Below are 19,886 nucleotides of genomic sequence, written 5' to 3' on the forward strand. Positions count from 1 at the left end.
ACTGCCAGGCATGGGACGTATGATGTAATGAAGGTCTTGCAGAAGCAGACACCCAGCATCTTGCAGCTGTCAGTGTGCTTTGTCTTCACCTCAGGGTGATGACAGGTCCTCAGTTTTGTGAATGCAGCCAAACCCCTTACATTTTTTACAGTCCTTGTTTCAATGTCAGAAACCAATTTCACCAAAATGCATTAGCTTGCACGTTGTAGGCCAAAACATGGCATCAAAGCACCTCCAATTAGACTGTAACTATGTAGGGACGTTTTTTTTGCATCTATTCACACGCAATCTATTGAGAACGGTTTTGAGGACAGCTGCAACATCTTCTGCAAACCATTCTAATTTTGGCCAGTACATTTCCCTGCATTTTACACCATTACATGGTTCGTACTAAATGTGGATTGTGAACTTAGCAAGAAAACTCAAAATGGTTTCCTGCTCTGAAACGAGACTTATTCTAATGCCTGAAACAGTGTGGTGATGAACATTCAAGCACTGGCTCTTTCACTGTCAAAGCTTAGCTTACATAACAAACACCATTGCCATCTTTTACAGTATTATGCAAATAGTCATCCCTGCTACAAACAAGTAGCCGGGCCGCCCATGTTTCCCATCGCTCACCTCTGGAAGCGCTCCTGCTGCTCGCGCTGTTTGCGGATCTCCGGGAACTGACGCTCGTAGTACTCTCGCGTGCGGCTCTCCTTGGCTTTGCGGCGCGGGTTGTTCTCCATGCGTTCCACCTTCTTTTCCCAGGCCTCCATCAGCTGGTCGTAGCGCTGGCAGATCTTCTGTTCCTGCTCAGCAACACAAGAGCAATGCGTCAGAGCAGGGACCCCTCAGGAGCCCCCCACCCACCACTACTGCCCCCCCCACCCCCCCACCCCGCTGCAAGAGCTAGCACTCGCGGAGACCACTCCATCATTGTTCCTACACTGGCCAGCCCACTCGGGGCAAGATGTGAATTGACCTGCTGTATGCTACTGGCGAGTGGTGTACATGAAATATGCATAAACAATCAGATTAAATACTGCCAGAGAGTGTGGGGGGAAGGAGAGAGTGAGAGGAAGACAGAGAGAGAGACGGAGAAAGAGAAATACAAGAGTCAGAGAGAGACAGAGAGAGAGAGAGAGAGCGGAGAAGAGAGAGAGAGAAAGAGAAATAAGAGTCAGAGAGAGAGAGAGAGAGAGCGAAGAGAGAGAGAGAGAGAGAGAGAAAACTAGAGAGGACAATGCAGCCTTGTTTTCATGCTCTCCAGTGAGCCTCCAACACTTCACCTTCCTCTTGGCAGATGGCCACACTAACCCTTCTCGTTGTTCAGGGTCCAAAGGGTCTGTCTAACTTGGCATCGAAGCAGCCGGGAAACGGTTGACCTCGCTAAACTACACCTTGCTTAAAAAACAACAACCTTATGTAAGCAAATCGGTCAATAAATAAACAAATAAACCATAAACACAAAACACCTCCCCATGTGGTCATTGAAACTGAGGTATATTCAGTAGAGATTGCAATTTCATGTCCTTTCCAAATGGATTTTTTTTTTTTGAAGAAATTAAGTGAGCTTACACTGGGGATGGGCATGTTAGTTCTGCTTGTCTGATGATCTAATTTTGCAAAGCAAGAGAAGCTACCACTAAATTCAGGATAACATGCCACTCTTTAAAAGGCCTATTAATTGGAAGAAAACGATGCACAAATTTTAACGAATAATAATCTGCGATGTTAACACAGAAGGATTTTTGTCCAACTCAAAACTTAACATAAATGGTAGTGTGTGCACTGTGTACATATAAATATAGTAGTGTGTGTGTGTGTGTGTGTGTTGTGCCTGTGAGGTTGTCCAAAAAAAGTATGTGTGGGCCTTTTGTGTTCCTTTTCAAAGCATGCTCCAATTTCCTGGAAGTCCCCGTCCCTTCCAACATCCTCCGATACACTAAAAGTGAACATACTCACCCTTTGTTTGCGTGCATGGTTCCTCCGCTTGAAAAACAATATGAGCTTCTTCCTCATCAGCTGGTTACTGTAAAATAAAATGGGCAGCCATTTATGTCATGGCAAACACTCTGAAAATTCATATGAATACTCAATGTCTGCCAAATGACATGATTTAACGCACTACGGTATTAGGCATCCATTAAATATAAATATGCCCATGCAAACACAGCAGCTGCATGGGGTAACACTTTCAGGAAATCCTGCTAAGCTCTGGTGTAGAAACTATGGCAGGCTAGTCTAGCCTAGCCTAGCCTAGCCTAGCATAGCAAGACATTTTGAGGTCTACTCAGAAGCAGCACATAATAATGTAAAAGTAGGTCAATGTCAGGCATAGGAAGGAGAACAAAACAACTACATATCAACTGTGTGGCTATCAGAGCTCAAAACAGAATAGTAGCTTTTTATTGGTGAGTTTGACTTTTGAGGAAGTGGCTCCTGTTGGTGTAAGAAGCAAACACTTGCACGCTTTGTGGCGGGCCACTGAGCAGCAGAGAGCACTCAACCGGGCCTCCAGTGAACTTGGCTCACACACAAAGCCAAAGGCCAACCTGATGAGCCGTTTTCTCATGATACACATTGATAAGAGCCTCAGCCCAGACAACACGTCCTTCACCCTCAGACATGCTAAAACCACACACACACAGAGAGAGACACACAGTATATGCAGGCATGCACACACACACGTGCACATTTACACAAAGAGACACACAGTATATGCAGGCGCGTACACACGCACACACCTACTTTTTTCACTTCCCCCCCCCACCCACCCTCTCTCTCTTTATCGTCACTAGAACACAGAACCAGGTGATACACACCACACACACACACACACACACACACACACACACACACACACACACACACACACATGTCTGCATGTCTGCAATGATCTGGTGATGTCAAGCGGTGGGGCTGTATATCTGAACATAACCAACTATTTGAAATTCCGAACTTCCGAACGGATCTTACACTACTCCCCTCCTAGTATTTCCGACTCACATTATGTAAATGAGCCTGTGTCTGAGTGAAGTGAAGAACATGTGGAGATTCTGTTCACGTGTGTGTTCAACCACGTTCAACCTGTTCAACCACACAGGGATTCTGTTAATGTGAGTCAGTGTCGTTAACAAATATGACCGCACAATGTCAGCATCATATCTGAACCACCCGAAGGGTCGGACCTCCGTTTGACAAAGCTCTGCATATACTACGGATGACGTGTTTGAGAGCAGCTATAGTATACACACAGAGACACACAGTATATGCAGGCACACACACAGACACACACACAAACACACACACACACTCTTTTCACTTCCTCCCCCACCCTCTCGCTCTACCGTCACTAGAACACAGAATCAGGTGACTCAACAGAAAAAGAAAAAAAATGAACAAAAAAAAAGAAAGGTGCAGCTGAAGTGAGCTGCCCAGAGAGGACTGAGGCCTGGTAAAAAGCCCATCTCCACATCCCACGCTGGAAATAAAAAACACACACACACTTGGCTTCTTCTCTTCCTGGCCAACTCTGCGCACAGTACAGTCACTCACTATCAAACAAACCATCCTACAGCCTCTGGCTCTGCCCTCATTTGGCACAGGCTCAGTTCAAAGCAACACAACCAAAGGTAAAACAGAATTGTGTGGTAGGAGCAGGCTTCAGTCTTTTATTCCTTTTTTTTACCCAGAGTCCTAGAATAAACATACAACTGATAAAAAGGAAAAAAAAAGACAGCACTTTGCGTACAAAACTGCACACTTTTGTATGCAAAGTGCAAACTTTTTTCTTCTTAAAGGCAAAATAGAGGAATATACTCACGTCTTTATGTTGTCGTGGTACACTTTCGTATCTGATGGCTGGTTGTATAGGGGCTGAGGAAAAGGGGAGAAAAAAAAAACACACTGGAATCAGCTTTCTTCAGGGGAAAGGGAAAGGCTAATGATTAACAATCAGCTGGGCAGGACTCCAAATCTGGCTTACACCAACAGCCATGGAGCTGGACAGTCAGACATTATGTTGCATACATCCACCGTACCAAATGCTTAACACTTACTAGCTCCACCTTGGGACCAAGACCTTCGAATATTTTATGGGCCTCCTCTGCTTTTTTCTATGAGAAGAAAAAGGGGGAAAAAAAGAGACAAGGAGAAAGAAAGAAAGAAAGAAAGAAAGAAAGAATACATCAATAAGTGGAAACACATACATTTTTGATTAAAACACAAGTGTCGACACCACCCACTTGGAGAACAGACTCACGCTGTGTTATGCCCGTTCCAGTCTGAGCAAGCATTTTTTTTTCCTCCCTCGCTGTCATAGAGTTGACGGTATTAACACTTTGCAAACACACACTCTAGAGCCAATTGTGTGTCCAAAACCTTCCCTAATTTAAGAGGACATGGTTCTTTATGTGCTAAGGCAAATCATGTTCATGCCACTTCGTATTAATATCCACATACTCCCACAGTTGCTAACACAAACACGGAGTTGCAGAAGCAACAAAATAGTGTCTTTTATCATATTTCAAGATCTATGGAAAACATTCTGTGGCACTTTCCCCCCCATTCTCAGCACTGTAAAAAAAATAAATGCTGTTCCAAAAGTGCCTGACGTGCAGGAACACAACTGCTTGTTTCCCATGTTCTGAGTGCACACTTCCAAACCAGCAAGACGCACAGACAACATCTTTAGCAGGAGAGGTAATCAGAGACAGCAGACTTAAGAGACGGTGCACGTTAGTTTGGAGCCAAATCTGTTAGCCTCAGTGTGCATATATGGGAGTGTGTGTGTGTGTGTGTGTGTATGTATGTGTCTGTGTGCGCGCGAGACAGAAATGCCAAGTCGAGTTTCCTCTGCCAATGGCGCAATTAATAATATTGTATTCTGTACAACTGAAGAGGGAATGCTGGAATATTATTTTAGTGATAACACAGCCTGCTCACTCAACAGTGATGAATCAAAGGCTGAGAACATGCAGCTGTTCAAATAGAAAAAGAACAAAATGGCGTTTTGGACAATGGACAATGTCTGTAGAGGGGGGAGGGAAGAGGAGAAAATAGCAATTTAATTTGTAATGCGCTCCGAACTGTTCTGCCTGCCTAACACTAACAAAAGCATAATATTCAAATTGATAGTCAAATGCCAAAAAAGGTAGCTTTCTGAAGAGAGACACAGCAGCAAACTCTAGCAGCCCCTAGCAACTTCAGCGAGTTTCACGTCGCAACATTTCAGATGTGGCCGTAGCGGAATTTTGCCGCTTTCATTTTAGTTTTTCCTCCAAGTCAGCCAACCACAGCGCTACTCAAAACACGATTGGCAGCTAATGACGGGTGGAAACCAAAAAAGCTAATGAGCTCGCAGCATTGAACAGCCACACATGATCTCCTACAAATGACCACAAACAAAACTCCAATGAGCTTAAATACACACACACACACACACACACACAAACACACACACATTTGCGATATGTGATTAAGCTGTGGAAATCTGTTTGAAGCAACAACTTCAATCCTCAAACCTTCTTTTAGGGATAAGTACTAAACATTTAGAAAACCGTGAAGCAACTCAGGCAGAGGAGAAAGAGGCAGGGAGAGTGAGTGAGTGGGTGAGTGAGTGAGTGAGAGAGAGAAAGAGAGAGAGAGAGAGAGAGAGAGAGAAAGAGAGAGGGAGAGAGAGAGAGAGGTGTGTGTGCCTGTGTGGCAGTCAGTCCTCACTGCTCTTTCCTGCCGAAAGAGTTAATGACTGTCGGAGCTCCAAGCCAAGCCCCAGTGACGTCTTGCCAGCACTCAGACCAGACGAACACTGCTGAACTACAGTAACCCTGGAGCTTCTTGCCCCTCCCTCCCCCTCTCCCTCTCCCCTCCATCCCCCTCTCCCTCCCTCCTACTTTCCTCACAGTCACTCTCACCCTTTCCCTCCCACTGCGCTGTAGCACAGATACAAGCCTTTCTCCACCTCTCACTTTTTTTTTTTTCGTCTACTCTATATTTCTGCCTCTGCCTGGCTAGTTCTCAACATACGGAAAGCGCATGCACAAAGTTCCTGGAACACCCTAATCTACACACACATAGACACACAAAGAAAAAAAAACAGTGTCTAGGACACACAACAATGCAGGCACTGTCTACATATGCATATAATCACATTTTGAAAAATTACGTCTAATGATACTGTGTTTTATGTCTGACAAACTCATGGTTACTATCCAGCTCAAAGCATGTCTAGGTCACAGAGTGCAGCAGACTCCAGACTGCAGCAGAATGTGCGTGCCAGTGGATTCAGGCAAATCAGTTTGCAACTTCCCTCACAATCGTGTGCACATTTGACGGTACAGTTTATGTTTCGCGTGTTGCTAGCTGTGGGAAACTTAAGTGTGCTAGACGTGTCTACCCTCGAGGCACAGTTTGATCTTGAGCACAGGTTCGTTCATATCTGCCTACTGGAGTTGTGTGCCAGTGCAATATCGAGACTGGGGTCCCCAGTGCACCGACCCGGTTCTCGTCGTAGATGATCTGCACGATGCTGCGGTGCTTGTGTTCCACTGGTGGGGGGGTCACTGGCTTTTCCGGCTCCACTGGCTTGGCTGCTTCCTGCTCCAGTTGTTGCTAGGGAGACACAGGACATATGCAAAACATAAGTCTTACCAGTCGACTGTTATGAAACTACATCGGCATAAAAGAGTTACCTCACTGAAATACATTAAAAAAAAAAACTCCGATATGGCTCTTCTAAAACAGCGGTCCTCTGCATACCAATTTATTTTGTAGTCAATTGAAACGATAACTTAACACATTTTTCATAACTATTTTTGTACATGGACATTGTAACTGTAATCTTTCGGAGAAGATAGTTGGAAGAAGTCTGACAAAATACTCTTGTTTACACATTCATGGTCTTGTAAATAAACGGTCTATAGGATAAAGATTATGAACTACTGGCACACTTGGAAAAAGCAAATAATCCTGGGAAAGCTTTCAGGAAGGCAGATATAAAACAAAACAAAACAAAAAGAGAAAAAGTTCCGTCTTTCCTCCACCCAAGCAGAGTTTGCATTCCTCTCTAATGAGCTGGGAATTCCATCAAACCAGAGAGAGTGAATGGGGTGGAGGAGAAAAAGAAATATCTTTCTTTCCTTTCTTCCTTTCTATCTTTCTACAGTATTTATCTATCTATCTATCTATCTATCCCTCTTTCTCATTCCTACCACGAACAGGAGGTACGAACAGGAAGGAAGAGAAAGCCAATTTAACCAGTTCAGCTCAAATTCTGTAGTCACCCTTTGCCCCAGAGACGGTAATTACAGAGGGGAACTGCAGAGGAGAGAGGAGGCTGACTGAGCATGCGTCCGCATGCCCTCCTCACCCGCATTACTACAAACTCTCAGGGCAAGGGATTTGGCATTAGAGGAGGCACAGAGCACTTGAGGAGGCCGGGGAGTGGCCCTTGTTAGCAGAGTACATCTGAAGATTATCTCCCATTGGAGGAGAAAGCATCAGCTCATTGCTCCACTGTTTTTCCTGTTTGTCACAGCGTATCCTAACTGCCTGCAGGCAAGCGAATGTCACGCAGCATTCAATGATCTCTGTCCACACTGGAAATCAAGGTACAATAAAAATGACAGGACGACTACAGCACTATGACGCATTGACTGAAATAAAACTGACAGTCATGAATGTCAATGACAGTGTTTCCCCTACAATGTATAAAGGAGTGGTGCAGCGCCACGGCTGGATTTTGAAAGCCACTGCAACATCTTCACATGATCAGAAATGTCACAACACTTAGGCCTCCTTCCACATCCTAAAAGCACAACAACCAACGTTGTCATTGGAACTATTTTTCTGAAAAGTCTTCACTAAGTTGCATCAAATTCTGCTTGACGGACCCTAGCACCACTGCTGGAAAAACATCTAGGGGAAACACTGAATGAGTATCTGTTGCTCCAACCAGTGCGGCGTGCGTAGCTCCACTAACACCGACGGACTTCTGTCAACTAGTCTATGGCCGATTCAACATGATGCCGGAGCATCTGGAGAAAAGGTTGCTCTGATTGGATGTTTAGCTTGCCTATTTATTGCTAAGGAGCACAGTGTAATCAGATACAAGGAGAAGCGTTTTGCCACTATGACTGGATCTAACTGGTTTCAACTTTTATTCTCCTTTGCCTCTTGCTTTCTTTAACAACCGAAAGACGCAGGAGTGAAAACACCAGTGTCATTTGCAACATATTAGCAAATATTTTTGATAAAAAGTAGATTAAGCACTCTCTTTGGGCGAGCAAGAGTAGCACAGTGTGAAAATGTTGAGCTAGTACTGTTTTATTCAAAGGGACACTTCACCGATTAGCATTAAGCTTTGTATCTTTAGAAAACCAGTCATGTTTTTGAATGGTCATGCATCATTCCCTCAGTTTGCCTTGAGATGGGAGAAATAGGGATTTCAATGAAAGATACAAAGCTTAATGCTAATCGGTGAAGTGTCCCTTTAAGTTTTGCTGATCAGCACATTGAGCTAGCAGCAGAATGTAGCCTATGTGCTAGTGGACATTGGGCAGTCATTGCTATGTACACAGTGAAACTTCTTTGCAAAGGAAAGGCTACACAAGACAATTAAGTGATCTAACAGAATTATCGATAGCACTTTGAAGTAGAGATGCACTGATTGATTGGCCGATTTTCATGAGTAGGCCCATCGCCAGCAACCGGCCGGTCACTCTGAGATTTGCCGATTTTATGTTGGTGTTACATGTCTGCCTTCCAAGTTAAGTTGCTGTGTTCATGATGTTACACAATTGATGATGTTTCTTCGACAGATGGAGCTATTTGCAGATTTGTCACTTTCTGATATAAAACTCTTGTTGTCCTGTAGTACAATACATATCCATGAGCCGACGTTGCATGAACAATTATTGATAAAATAAGAGAGAACAAACAAAAAGCTCATGTTATTTGTCCCGTGACGCCAATGTCCTGAATTTTACCCACTAAACTAAATTATATCTCTAAAAGTGGTTTCCCAAGATTGATTTTAAAAATCTCAAATCTGGAGAGATACAATTTGATCTAATAACGCCCATGTCAACTAGTTTCAGGGATACATTTTAACAAGCCATGATCCAGCTCTCTAACATAGCCTACCAGTATAACCTATTAAATAGCCTGTGCTATACGGGCTTTATAGCCTACGGTCAACAACTTAAAGCTCCTTGGATATTGCCACTGTGACGCAATATAGGCACTAGGGATGCAACGGTTTTCAATAATTTATTGAACCGTTCGGTTTGGCCTGTTCGGTTCAGTAGACTCACCTAAACCGCAATATTTCGGTATACGCGACATTAAACTTTTTATTTAATACAAGGTTATTGCACGCGCGTAGCCTGGGAGCGATAGCAAGGAGTGCTTAGGACCCGGGGGATGAGTTTTCTCTGACTGTTCAGCTTGCCTCTCGTCAACCTTGCAACAACCAATCAGAATTTTACTGAATTTCCCAAGACCCAATAAGCACGTTGAAATGCAAATGAAGGAGTCGTGTGAGAAGAAACAAACTTTACCGGCGGCTGCACGATCATGGTAGCCTGATTACCATCGACTTTCAAAGGCTCTGCGAGACTTTAGTCTGACCAACAGCCTGTGCTAAAACGGTTTCTTGCAAGCGCTGGTTGACCCGCCTCCTTTCACTGCCTCGATTTGCTACTGGTAGATGTCAGAAAGCGGTTTGCCGAGTTTAAACCAATAACAACACTCTTTCCTCTGCCTTGAACACGCCTCTACCCAGAGCCGTTGGAGCTGCTCAAAGTTGATTGGTTCTCGACCAAAGGGGGCAGTTCCGCGGATTTCGGGAACTCAGAAATCCTTCTCAATGAGCAGTTGACCAGACCAGCAGCAAAAGCCTGAAGGCGTTGCGTCACTGGGAGGGCGTGCCAGGCTACGATCATGGCGACATTCGAAGTAGCCTACGAACAAGTCAAAAAGACCGTCAGTAAACAAAGCACAGTGTGCAAGCACTGCTTCACAACGATCACCTAATAAAGGTAACACATCCAACATGTCGGCCCATTTGCGCCACCATCACCCGGCTGTAACCTTAAGTGGAGCAGCACGGAGAGCTAGTTTGCCACCGAAAACCTAACCATCCATTGCTGCAGCCTTTCGGCAACAATATTCCTATAATTCCCAAAAACACAAAGACATAACGAATGCGATTGGCGTGTTCATAGGAAAAGACATGATGCCCTGCCTATACGGTGGTTTTGGGTATGGGATTTCGCTACATGATAAATGTTCTCGATCATCGCTTCAATATCCCCTCCGGCACGCAGTTCAGCAGTAAGATTCCTGAACTGTACGAAGTGTGTAAGAGAGAAGTTGAAAGTGACTTTTAAAGTTTACATTTTATGCAACCTACTTAATATTACAAAAGGGCTGTATGTTCTGTAAGACAACAGGTAAGGGATAATCAAAGACGCGCCGTGCGTTTATAGGAAAATAATGCACGTTCGAAGTGGTAATAAGGACCCGACGCCGCAGGCGGACACTTCGATAAGTGCATTATTTTCCTAGAAACGCACAGGGCGCGGAGTTGATATCCGCTTATACCACTACTACTATCATTTTCATTTATATTGCCTGTCTTAGATGCAACATTGCTGTTTTTACCGTTACATTCACATTGGCGAATTAATATTCAAGTGTAATAAGCCCAAAAGAAGGGAACTACATCATAGCCGTGCGGTATATAGAAAAATAATGCACGTTTCAAATAGCGCACCACAATAGGAAATTTGACCAAGCAGTGGTATAATAAATAAATAATTACACATTACTTTATGCTGCACTTCACTATGGATAATATTGCCTGTTTATGACAGAAGGCAATGATGGTGTTCTTTTCTTATAATACATTTTTGTGATTCTGCTTCATCTGTGTCTGGCTATGCATTTAATATTTTCTCTGCAAGTGTAAGTAGAAGCACATTGTTGATTTGAAATAGAAAAGGCAAATATAACCTCCTGTATGCTAGAGCCAAGATAATATTGATATATTGAAACCGAACCGTTACCGTGGCCCAAAAACCGTGATACAAACCGAACCGTGGCAAAACTGTACCGTTGCATCCCTAATAGGCACACTGGTAAATGTATTGTTGAGATTATTCTGGGTAGGCATGTTGTGTTGGGCTTTCACAGATCTTGTTTACTTAATATTTGCTTTTATTTTCTCAACGATTTCTTCACACATCGACTCATGTAGCCAGGATAACGTGTTGCGCTACACGGACATGTTTTACATTTAAATATGTCGTGCAGATGTATTTGTTTGTCTCCACTTTATATCAGAAGGTGACAAATCTGCAAGCGGCCACATTTGTCGAGGAAACATCCTCTATCTTGAAACATCATCAACGCAGCAAGTTAACATGGGAGGCAGTTGACATGTAACACTGGTCAAATGCACTCACGCACCACAACATCATCCAGCTGAGTTTGCAAAGTTTGAAGAAGTAAGACCAACACTCAGGAAATTGCAATCGGTACATCTCTACTTTGAAGTGTGCTTGGTGTGCAGTTTCTATCACAGCGGGCAGGTTATCTACCACTGGATAACATCAACGTGAACACATGACTGCCACCAAGTACTCCCAAACATCAAACACATCTCAGAGTTGACAGGCCCAACAGGAAAACACATCCACTCACCTGTTTCTTCTTGAGCTTAAAGATCTGCTGCTCCACCTTGGCGATCTCTCGGTCCACCCGGTCCATGCTCTGGATGAGCTCCTCCTTGGAGAGTTTGGAAGGGGACGCATCCTGCTCCTCCGCCACGTGCTGACCCACTCCTCCGGGGGAGGACGCCTCCACCTTCACATTGAACTGTGTCTCCTGTAGGAAGGAGAGGAATAAGAAGAAGGATGCACTGTCTGGGATGGGACCCAGCAGCATACCCACTGGGACCAACTGAGCAGCAAGTCTCTGAGGTCTCCGAGCAGCAGTCGAACACAACAGAGAATCACTTCACTTTGAGAGCTGAAAAACACCTTCAGGTGGCCGCTAGCTTCTGAAGAGAACTCTGAAGGCTGACTGAGGTTTTTATGACTATGGTTGCACTAGAAAAAAGCTCTGGACCTCTGAACTTAAGTATTACTCTGATGTCTAGTGATGCTGATGAGACTGATGAGCGATGGAGTGGGACTGTGGCGGGACTGTGGCTGACCTTTTTGACCTCTCCAGCTGCAGACCTGATGCCATCCTGCATGACGTGGGGCAGGGGCAGGACAATGGTGCCCGTCGGCGCGCGGGCGAAGTGAGTATCCGATGGCCCATCCACACGTGGCCGTTTGGGTTCCAGGGACTCATGCTCAGACTGGGTGCTGAGGGATGTGACAAACTGTTGTTCGTAGCCATGCCTCCTCTCTGGTGGCCTGGGAGCAGGAGAGGAGGGGAAAAAAACAAACAAACAAAATAACAACTCAGCTATACCGTCCAAACTGCTGCAATGCATGATGGGTTGGGGAAAAAAGGTTCTCAGAATAAGACCTGGGCTAAAGCAGGCAGACACTTCTACACTTACGTAGAAAATTGTTTTTGAAGACTGGTTTAAGTTAAGTTCGAAGATAAGCACCATTATGATATTTGGTGTAGCTGGTACCACTGATTATAGCAGAAACTAATTGCTATGGCAAACTATCTCTGAACAGAATGCTTTTGTTACGTGACAAGTGTAGCCTCCTCGTAAGAGCCTCAAGGTTATTCTAGGATACTTCCTCATCCTGTTCTCTTTAACGATCTGTATGCAATTTCCTCCTCACAGAAGCTCTAATTCACTTATTTTCTACCTTTTATGCATCACCCAAACCCACATTTGTAGCCTTAAGAGGACTCCATGAGGGGAAACCTCGCAGGACTGGACACAGGTCTGTTTTCTTTTTTTTGTTAAGGAAAAATGCGGGAGTCTGAGCAGGAAGTGAATACGGGAATCTACCTCTCAGTTCCAGGGTGGAATTCCGAGAGCAGAGAGGGTCTGCGTCGCGCCTGCTGCTGGTCCTGAATGTGTGTCCGGTAGTCTTGGACGGTGAATTCCTACACAGCAGAGGCAGACAGAAGAGAGAGAGAGACAGAGAGAGAGAGAGAGAGGAAGAATGATGAGATGTTATAAGTCATGTCAGCACACGATTCGATACACAATTCAGTACCTTATTGTCATACAACTCAGTGCAAGATGCTAGGGAATTGCTTCAGTGTGCTCATGACAGAACAGCAACAAAGACACAATATATATAGACAAACGGTATAATATATAGACAAACGGTATCCGAGAGGACCGAGACAGGATCACACTTGACACAGGCAGATAAAAAAAGAGGGCACACGGCTAACAACGGTCCAAGAGACTAGAGTGACAGATGTCAAGTTAAAAGGCTATGGTGGTTAGGGATGCAGAGTGCAAATCCAAGTACTTTACAATAATAAGGTATGAAATACTAGTAGAAATGGACAACTATTTCCCAAAAATAGTATACTACTCATGACAACATTTTGTATCTTGATACAGTTTTCCACTGTTTATTTGCGGACACAAAGCAGCTCAGATTCTATATTGAAGTCTTTTCGGGGTATGTCTGTTTTCATAGCATTAAACATAGGCTATCTATTCATAACACTTAATTTACATTTTTGGTGATCTGTATATATTTCAAACCAGGAATGAAATCCTGTCTTTGCCTTTGTCTTTTGATAATCACAGTCCAAAAGTCCTTGTGACATCTCGCATGGGGCTTTTGGCTTTTAACTGAACAGTTCACCCACTTTATAGAAAATATACTACAGTGTGTATCGCCATGCATCAAGAAATAAAGAGATATGAATTTTGGTCCATATAACGCAGCACTGCAACTGATGTCATCACACAGAAATGAGAGCTGAATTGAGGCCGTCTTTGTGGATTACAAAATAAAAACCATAAACACAGCAAAATGCAGCATTCCTCAAAATCCGTCTGCACTGAAGCCCACAATCACTCCCAACCTTTCATTAGGAGCTTCACTGCAAGCTACAGCTGGCAACTAAGCCTGGGAAACATGAAAAATGCTTCAAAACTAATTTGCTCATACTATGCACTAGGAATTGATCAATGTCATCTATTTTCAATCATTGCGAATTAAAACAAGTGACTTTAAAATCCTTCATTTGCCAGCGCATAACTTTGTCAAAGACCAGTCAGTCAGTCACCGTCCATGTTAGCAACAAATAGGCAGAAGCAGGGGCCACTTACTTGACCTAGCCATCTTAGATTTGCATAATGACAGACACAAACTCCTAGAACATGGAAATAACATGGAAAGGCCTGCCTTTTGTGACGCCTGTGATGCTACAGAGATGCGCAGACAGCACTCATCACAGTTGCACTAGTTACACAGTCTCAATAGAATGCTTTCCTGCCAATGTAAGCAGATAAATGACAGAACAAAGCCCTGACACAAATCTACAACCTAAAGAAAATACTGCTTGACATCCGGATAAGGAACTTCATCTGAATAAGGACAGAGGCCTAGTCTTTGTGTGCATTCAAAGAACCACGGAGCCATGGGCAGAGTAAAATTTCAGCTTTTTTTTTTATACCTCAATCATTAAATCAAGCCGAAAGCAAGAACATTCTGCTAGACATGGTTATACACTCTGTGCCACGCATAATTCCTTAAATCCACACGGCTGCCGAAACACAACCACACACAGACGTCCCTGCTGGCCTTCACATACAATTCACAAGCTTATCAGCTCACAGGGTTTCTTCTGCACTTCAAGCACACACTACGCAGAGTACACAATGTACACAATGTTTGTTTCGGACATCCTCGACATGCATTGTATCAGAATCATTGTATAATTCATAACGCATAACTTTAGGTATCTAGCCATACAAAGCCACAGATACCATTACTGTCTGGCCTTTGTGTGAAATGCAAGTTAACTAAAACAAACACAACCTGTATACATTGTATCAGAATCCATATCATGATGTATAACATTAATCACAAAGCATCCTGCAATACCCGGCCACAAATAATGTCCTTAATTAATGCCGGCTTGACCTGACTAACGACGAGACGTTGACGTTACTACATCCAACTAAGGTTGCAGTGTCTGAGTGGAGGACAGCTGGCGTGTTTGAGAACGACTTTCTCAAGTTCAAAGGCATTTTCTAATTGTCATAAAAATTATTCAGAGGCTAACTCCACCATGTCTGGTAACCATCTCCTCTACATGATGACAAGTACTACTCAAAATCTGCCAATTTATGCCACAGTTTGGAAGATCAGAAATTGAACTTGCCATCAGCACACATTAGCAATGCTGTATTCATAATGAAAACCGGCCACAAAATGTCAACAAGTCTAAAGTCAACAACATACACTGGAAATATTTTATTCACATTCATACATGCTTTCAATAGAGTTGAAAATTTGTCATAATTGGAATCAAATGACCTCCCTTTTGAAACACTTAAAAGCTTGATCATAAACGATTGCCATAGGATGTTAACTACAGCATTACTGTAGACTTTCACATGTAGGATTATAGCCTGCAACCCAGCATGTTTTCAGTAGCCAAGGTGTATGCTTCATAGCAGTTACTGTATCTATTTGAACTATATATATATAGTTCACTATATATGCTCATGAAAGGACATCCTGGTTTGGGCTATGCTGTTCAAATGACAACCATCATGCCCTAGTGTGCATGTACATCCTTGATTTGTATTAAAAAAAAATGTAAAAGAAAAAAAACAATATCCATACCCTCTTAGCTCATTATCAACATGTTGGCTGGGCTCAAGGACAGGAGGAATGAATTTAAGTGGTTACTTAAAGAATGCTAGATTAAATGCCACAACTTCCTGTTGTTCCAGTGTTGCCAACATTTTACACATATTGTGTTCGACACAGGCCACTTTCAAAATATTAGCACGAGCTGAGTTCATTTCCAAGGTATTCATGTTTGTGTGTAGCAGATCACAGCCACATCAGCCATCAACCCCACCCCAACACACACACACATACACACACACACACACACCAGAAGCTCTTCATTATCTCAACTGAGGCATTAGCTCTGGGTGCCATTTAATAGACACTTTAATAGTGCAAACGGCTAACAAAATGTGTGGGTGGCGTGGAGAACAGAGTGACCCTGGCTAGCACATCTGGAGCAGGCTTACCGGCTGATGACGTCCTGTGCTGAAGGTGTACTGGACTGAGTGTGGAGGGTAACGGTTTTGTTCGTTGCTGAAGGCCCCCTGGCTGGGGGGGTAGCCTGAGCTGGACATGCTGGCTCAGGCTGCGCCAAACCAGGCCTAGGCCTGGGGAAGGTGCTGGGGGCACTGATCACGGTCTCAGCTGGGGCATGACTGAGAACCCAAACCACCTGCGGAAACAGACAGACAGATACAAATGCTTATTGAAGAGGCTCGAAAAAGAAGATCAGAGACAACAAAGTTAAACAAACAAAAAAAGATACATTACAGTTGGACCCTAAGAATTCTACACTCCGTCGTCGATAGTCGTGCTAGGTCAGTCTCGTCCACAGCTTCGCACCGCAGTCTGTGACCTCAGAAGCTTGTGGCACTCTAAATCAGTCCTCAGTGCTAGCGACCAAATTCATATTTAGAAAAAATAAATGCCAATTCCACACTGCCAGCTTGCTCCTCCAAAATTGTCCTACCAAATCCAACTATTCACAGCCTGTCTCTCTCCTCCTTGCACCCAACATACCAACTCAAAAACAAAATGAATACTTCTGTTCTATCCATGACTAGTCATATGATGTGTCGTAAATGTAAACATCTGCTTATATTATTCTGTGATGGTATCGAGAAAGGAAAGGGTATAAGAACGGTAAAAAAAAAAAAAACCTAGCCTGACAAAAACACTCACACACACACACAAATAGCGCTAGTGCCCATATCTTTTGGACATTTGTAAAGACCCTATATGCCAACATCATCATATTACCAGTAGCCTGACTTTACTTCCACGAAAAAAAGACTTTGTGTTTTTTTGTGCACTGTAGCTTAAAATATATTTGTGTTGTTCAAATCAATCCTAGGTATGAAGGTAAGAAAACTGTCAATTACACCTCAAGAATTGCTTAAACAAACCAAAACCAAGCCAGCCTGGCATTTCGTTGAGGTTACCCACACACAGAGCCCAATAATTACACATAAGCTGGGCTGCAGCATTATCCTGTCTTTCACATGAAATGATGTGCCACCAAGTTCAGCAACATGTCCCCAGCGTTCTTAACTCATTCATCCATACACTGACTTCAAATACAGTGCAGAATAAAGAAAGCAATGACCATATTACAAACATAGCATACCGCATTTAATTTGCGCATTATGTGCAATTTGCCATAGATATTTTACACAGCTCCGTTTTTATGGTGGTTGATATTTTTTGGAGTACACCGTGCAGACAGAGGCCTTATGTATACTTTAAGTTGCCAGTGATGTTCATTTGAAAGAATTTGCAGGCCTAGAAGCTAGATCTTAAAGAACAGACGGCAGACAGAGATACAGCCTAGGTCTAGGAGTTACGTTACAGTTCAAGAAATATGGTGTACCTACATTACCCGGGAGACAGATGTGTACTTCTAAACGTCGTTAATGACGAGAACACATCACAGTTCCTCGAAGTTTGTCAAATGAAAGTCTAATTGCCCGCGCTTGTTAACGTTACACGTTTAAACACTTTGAAGAGAAAACAGAACATCACTTTTCGGTAAATCATGACAGACTAGACAACTTAATCGCCCCCTTTCAACGAGCATTCTCTAGATAGTCTGCTTGTTCTTTTTACAATGTTAAACACTTTTAAGATCGCTAAGATAAACTTTTTTCACAGCACTGCACAAATACGTAACTTGGCTAATAGCTAAATGAACCTTCATGTTACCATTTAAAATATGAACACTACGACAGTAACCAACCTGCCCTTCATGACGTTGGAATAACCAATTTATAAAGCTGTAGCATGCAAATAAAGGAAAAAATGTTTCCTGTGACCCAGCGGTTAAAATGTTCATGTTGATTGTGTGGTAGTAACGCTAGCCAACTTAGCTTACGAGCTAGCTAACGGTACAGAATAATGTGTCTAGCTGATGTTTAGCTCCTTCTAATCCTAACAATACACAGTTGTTTGGGTACAATTACTTCTAAACCTAATCACATGCGTTAAATAAGCAATTGTGTACTCTAAATGAGGCGATTTCTATCATAGAATTATTTCTATGGTATTTCATAAGTTAGTGAGGGAGCTGGGAACATTTCTTAGGTAGCTAGCCAACTGACACAGCTAGAGAGCCAAATGGTTAGTTAGCTTGTTATTGCTAGCTAACCATATCGTCACAAGAAAATGTGGGGTTCTTTCCAATCCAATTCAACTTCTATTTTTTCATTCAATCGCTTCATGCACGAGTATGTATTGCTTTCAAAGTTGAAATCATAAAACACCACAGAGCAATAACAGAAGACAAGTATTTCGAGCTAGGTTTAATTTCACCTCTGCATTCTCAACCAAGCCGCCATCTTGCAAGGAGTTGCTTACACACAGACACAAACGTAAACGTCTAAACAACAATATGTTCTAAATACATGCAATTACAGTAGTATGTGAGATGAAATAGAAACGTACCACATATCTGTAATGTAAACCTCCCAGAAAAAAAACAAGACGTGTACTTCTCGATAAAGTACGAGAGGTGATTGTTATTCCGCGGATGACGGACTGAACGAATGTTGAAGGCTAAAGGCTGCAGCACACTTCAACATTGTATTTGTCCTAGAAGTACTACGTCTATTGCTCTTGTGCATGTAGATGGACTGTACATTATTCAAAGCGATTTATTATACTACGACTGGTCCTAAATAATGTGTTTTTAAAAGATAAGGGATATCATGGATTTTTAAAAACTAAGCGAAGTCCTGGCGTTCCTTTATTTTTTAACATTTACCATCTAGGATAATACGGTGTGACGTTAAATAGCTCCCCACAGGCGGCCTGAAGTTCCGACATGCCTCAGTGCACACTCCGCCCAAACCTTTTTATCTTAAGAAATGTGTCTCATGTTTCTGTTTGATAGGTTATTATAACAGTTTTATCGTTATTAAGACTAACATCCCATAGGTATCTAATGACGTCTTAGTGAATGGTGTTATATAACGGCATAATCATGTTTGAGTTCATTGTTATCGAAACAGGGTGTAATCTTCAATAAAATGTGTAGCATTAAAAGTCGATGGTTGACGATCAACCATGTACCCAAAATCATACATTTCCTTGAAATGTGTTTCGCAGCCATTTCTAATAACAATAAATATTCGACAGTGGAATAAAGTCTTGTGTAGGCTATGCAAACAAGTCAAGTGGAACGTTATAGAAAACATATTGTTTTAGACGGAATGTTATAGGTGACACCCATGCCAAAAAAGCTCTTCTGAAGTACGCGTTCAATATTTTCTTATAAATAAAATATTTTCTCTGAGAAGTTGTTGGTTTTATCTGATCATACTTGATACGTGCATTACGAAGATGATATTTTCTATACTGAAGTCCTCTATAAAGTGAGTTTCTGGCTGAACTGGATGTGAGGAGCGTTCTAGTGAGGATTAGCCTACGTTAACTTTACTGAGGAGTCTAAATGTTAGCAGCTACGTTAGGATAAATTATAGTGTTGCAGAATGCTCCCAGTAGCAAACTAAAATGTGCTTTTAAATACTAGTGCAAATTCTTACTCTTTGTTTTATGTAATTAGACCTTACCACAGTTCTAGTTCAAGATAATGAATATCCTAATAGAGTAGGCCAAATGTCCCACATTTGTTGAAGATCAGTAAGATTG

At 42.7% G+C, this 19,886-nt stretch overlaps 1 protein-coding gene across 12 annotated transcripts in view; it reads right to left on the bottom strand.

The window, feature by feature from the left end:
* ncor1 (nuclear receptor corepressor 1) overlaps nucleotides 1–18,950 on the bottom strand; it is a 73,681-nt gene extending 54,731 nt beyond the window's left edge. For 5 of the 12 annotated variants that reach the window (XM_062536171.1, XM_062536176.1, XM_062536170.1 and 2 more), the window contains exons 1-10: nucleotides 18,681–18,949; nucleotides 16,208–16,413; nucleotides 12,974–13,071; nucleotides 12,206–12,413; nucleotides 11,692–11,874; nucleotides 6,433–6,597; nucleotides 4,047–4,103; nucleotides 3,812–3,864; nucleotides 1,951–2,017; nucleotides 622–794 (exon numbers count right to left, since the gene is read on the bottom strand). In XM_062536171.1, coding sequence (XP_062392155.1) covers nucleotides 622–794; nucleotides 1,951–2,017; nucleotides 3,812–3,864; nucleotides 4,047–4,103; nucleotides 6,433–6,597; nucleotides 11,692–11,874; nucleotides 12,206–12,413; nucleotides 12,974–13,071; nucleotides 16,208–16,315 — 1,112 coding nt within the window. In that variant the 5' untranslated portion in view covers nucleotides 16,316–16,413; nucleotides 18,681–18,949. Of the gene's footprint in view, nucleotides 1–621; nucleotides 795–1,950; nucleotides 2,018–3,811; nucleotides 3,865–4,046; nucleotides 4,104–6,432; nucleotides 6,598–11,691; nucleotides 11,875–12,205; nucleotides 12,414–12,973; nucleotides 13,072–16,207; nucleotides 16,414–18,680 lie in introns of all 12 variants that reach the window. The other 7 variants (XM_062536177.1, XM_062536174.1, XM_062536175.1 and 4 more) reach the window with 6 other exon arrangements.
* Between the last annotated feature and the right edge of the window lie 936 nt (nucleotides 18,951–19,886).

Source organism: Sardina pilchardus, chromosome 5 (genome assembly GCF_963854185.1).
Source record: "Sardina pilchardus chromosome 5, fSarPil1.1, whole genome shotgun sequence".
Classification (NCBI taxonomy): domain Eukaryota; kingdom Metazoa; phylum Chordata; class Actinopteri; order Clupeiformes; family Clupeidae; genus Sardina; species Sardina pilchardus.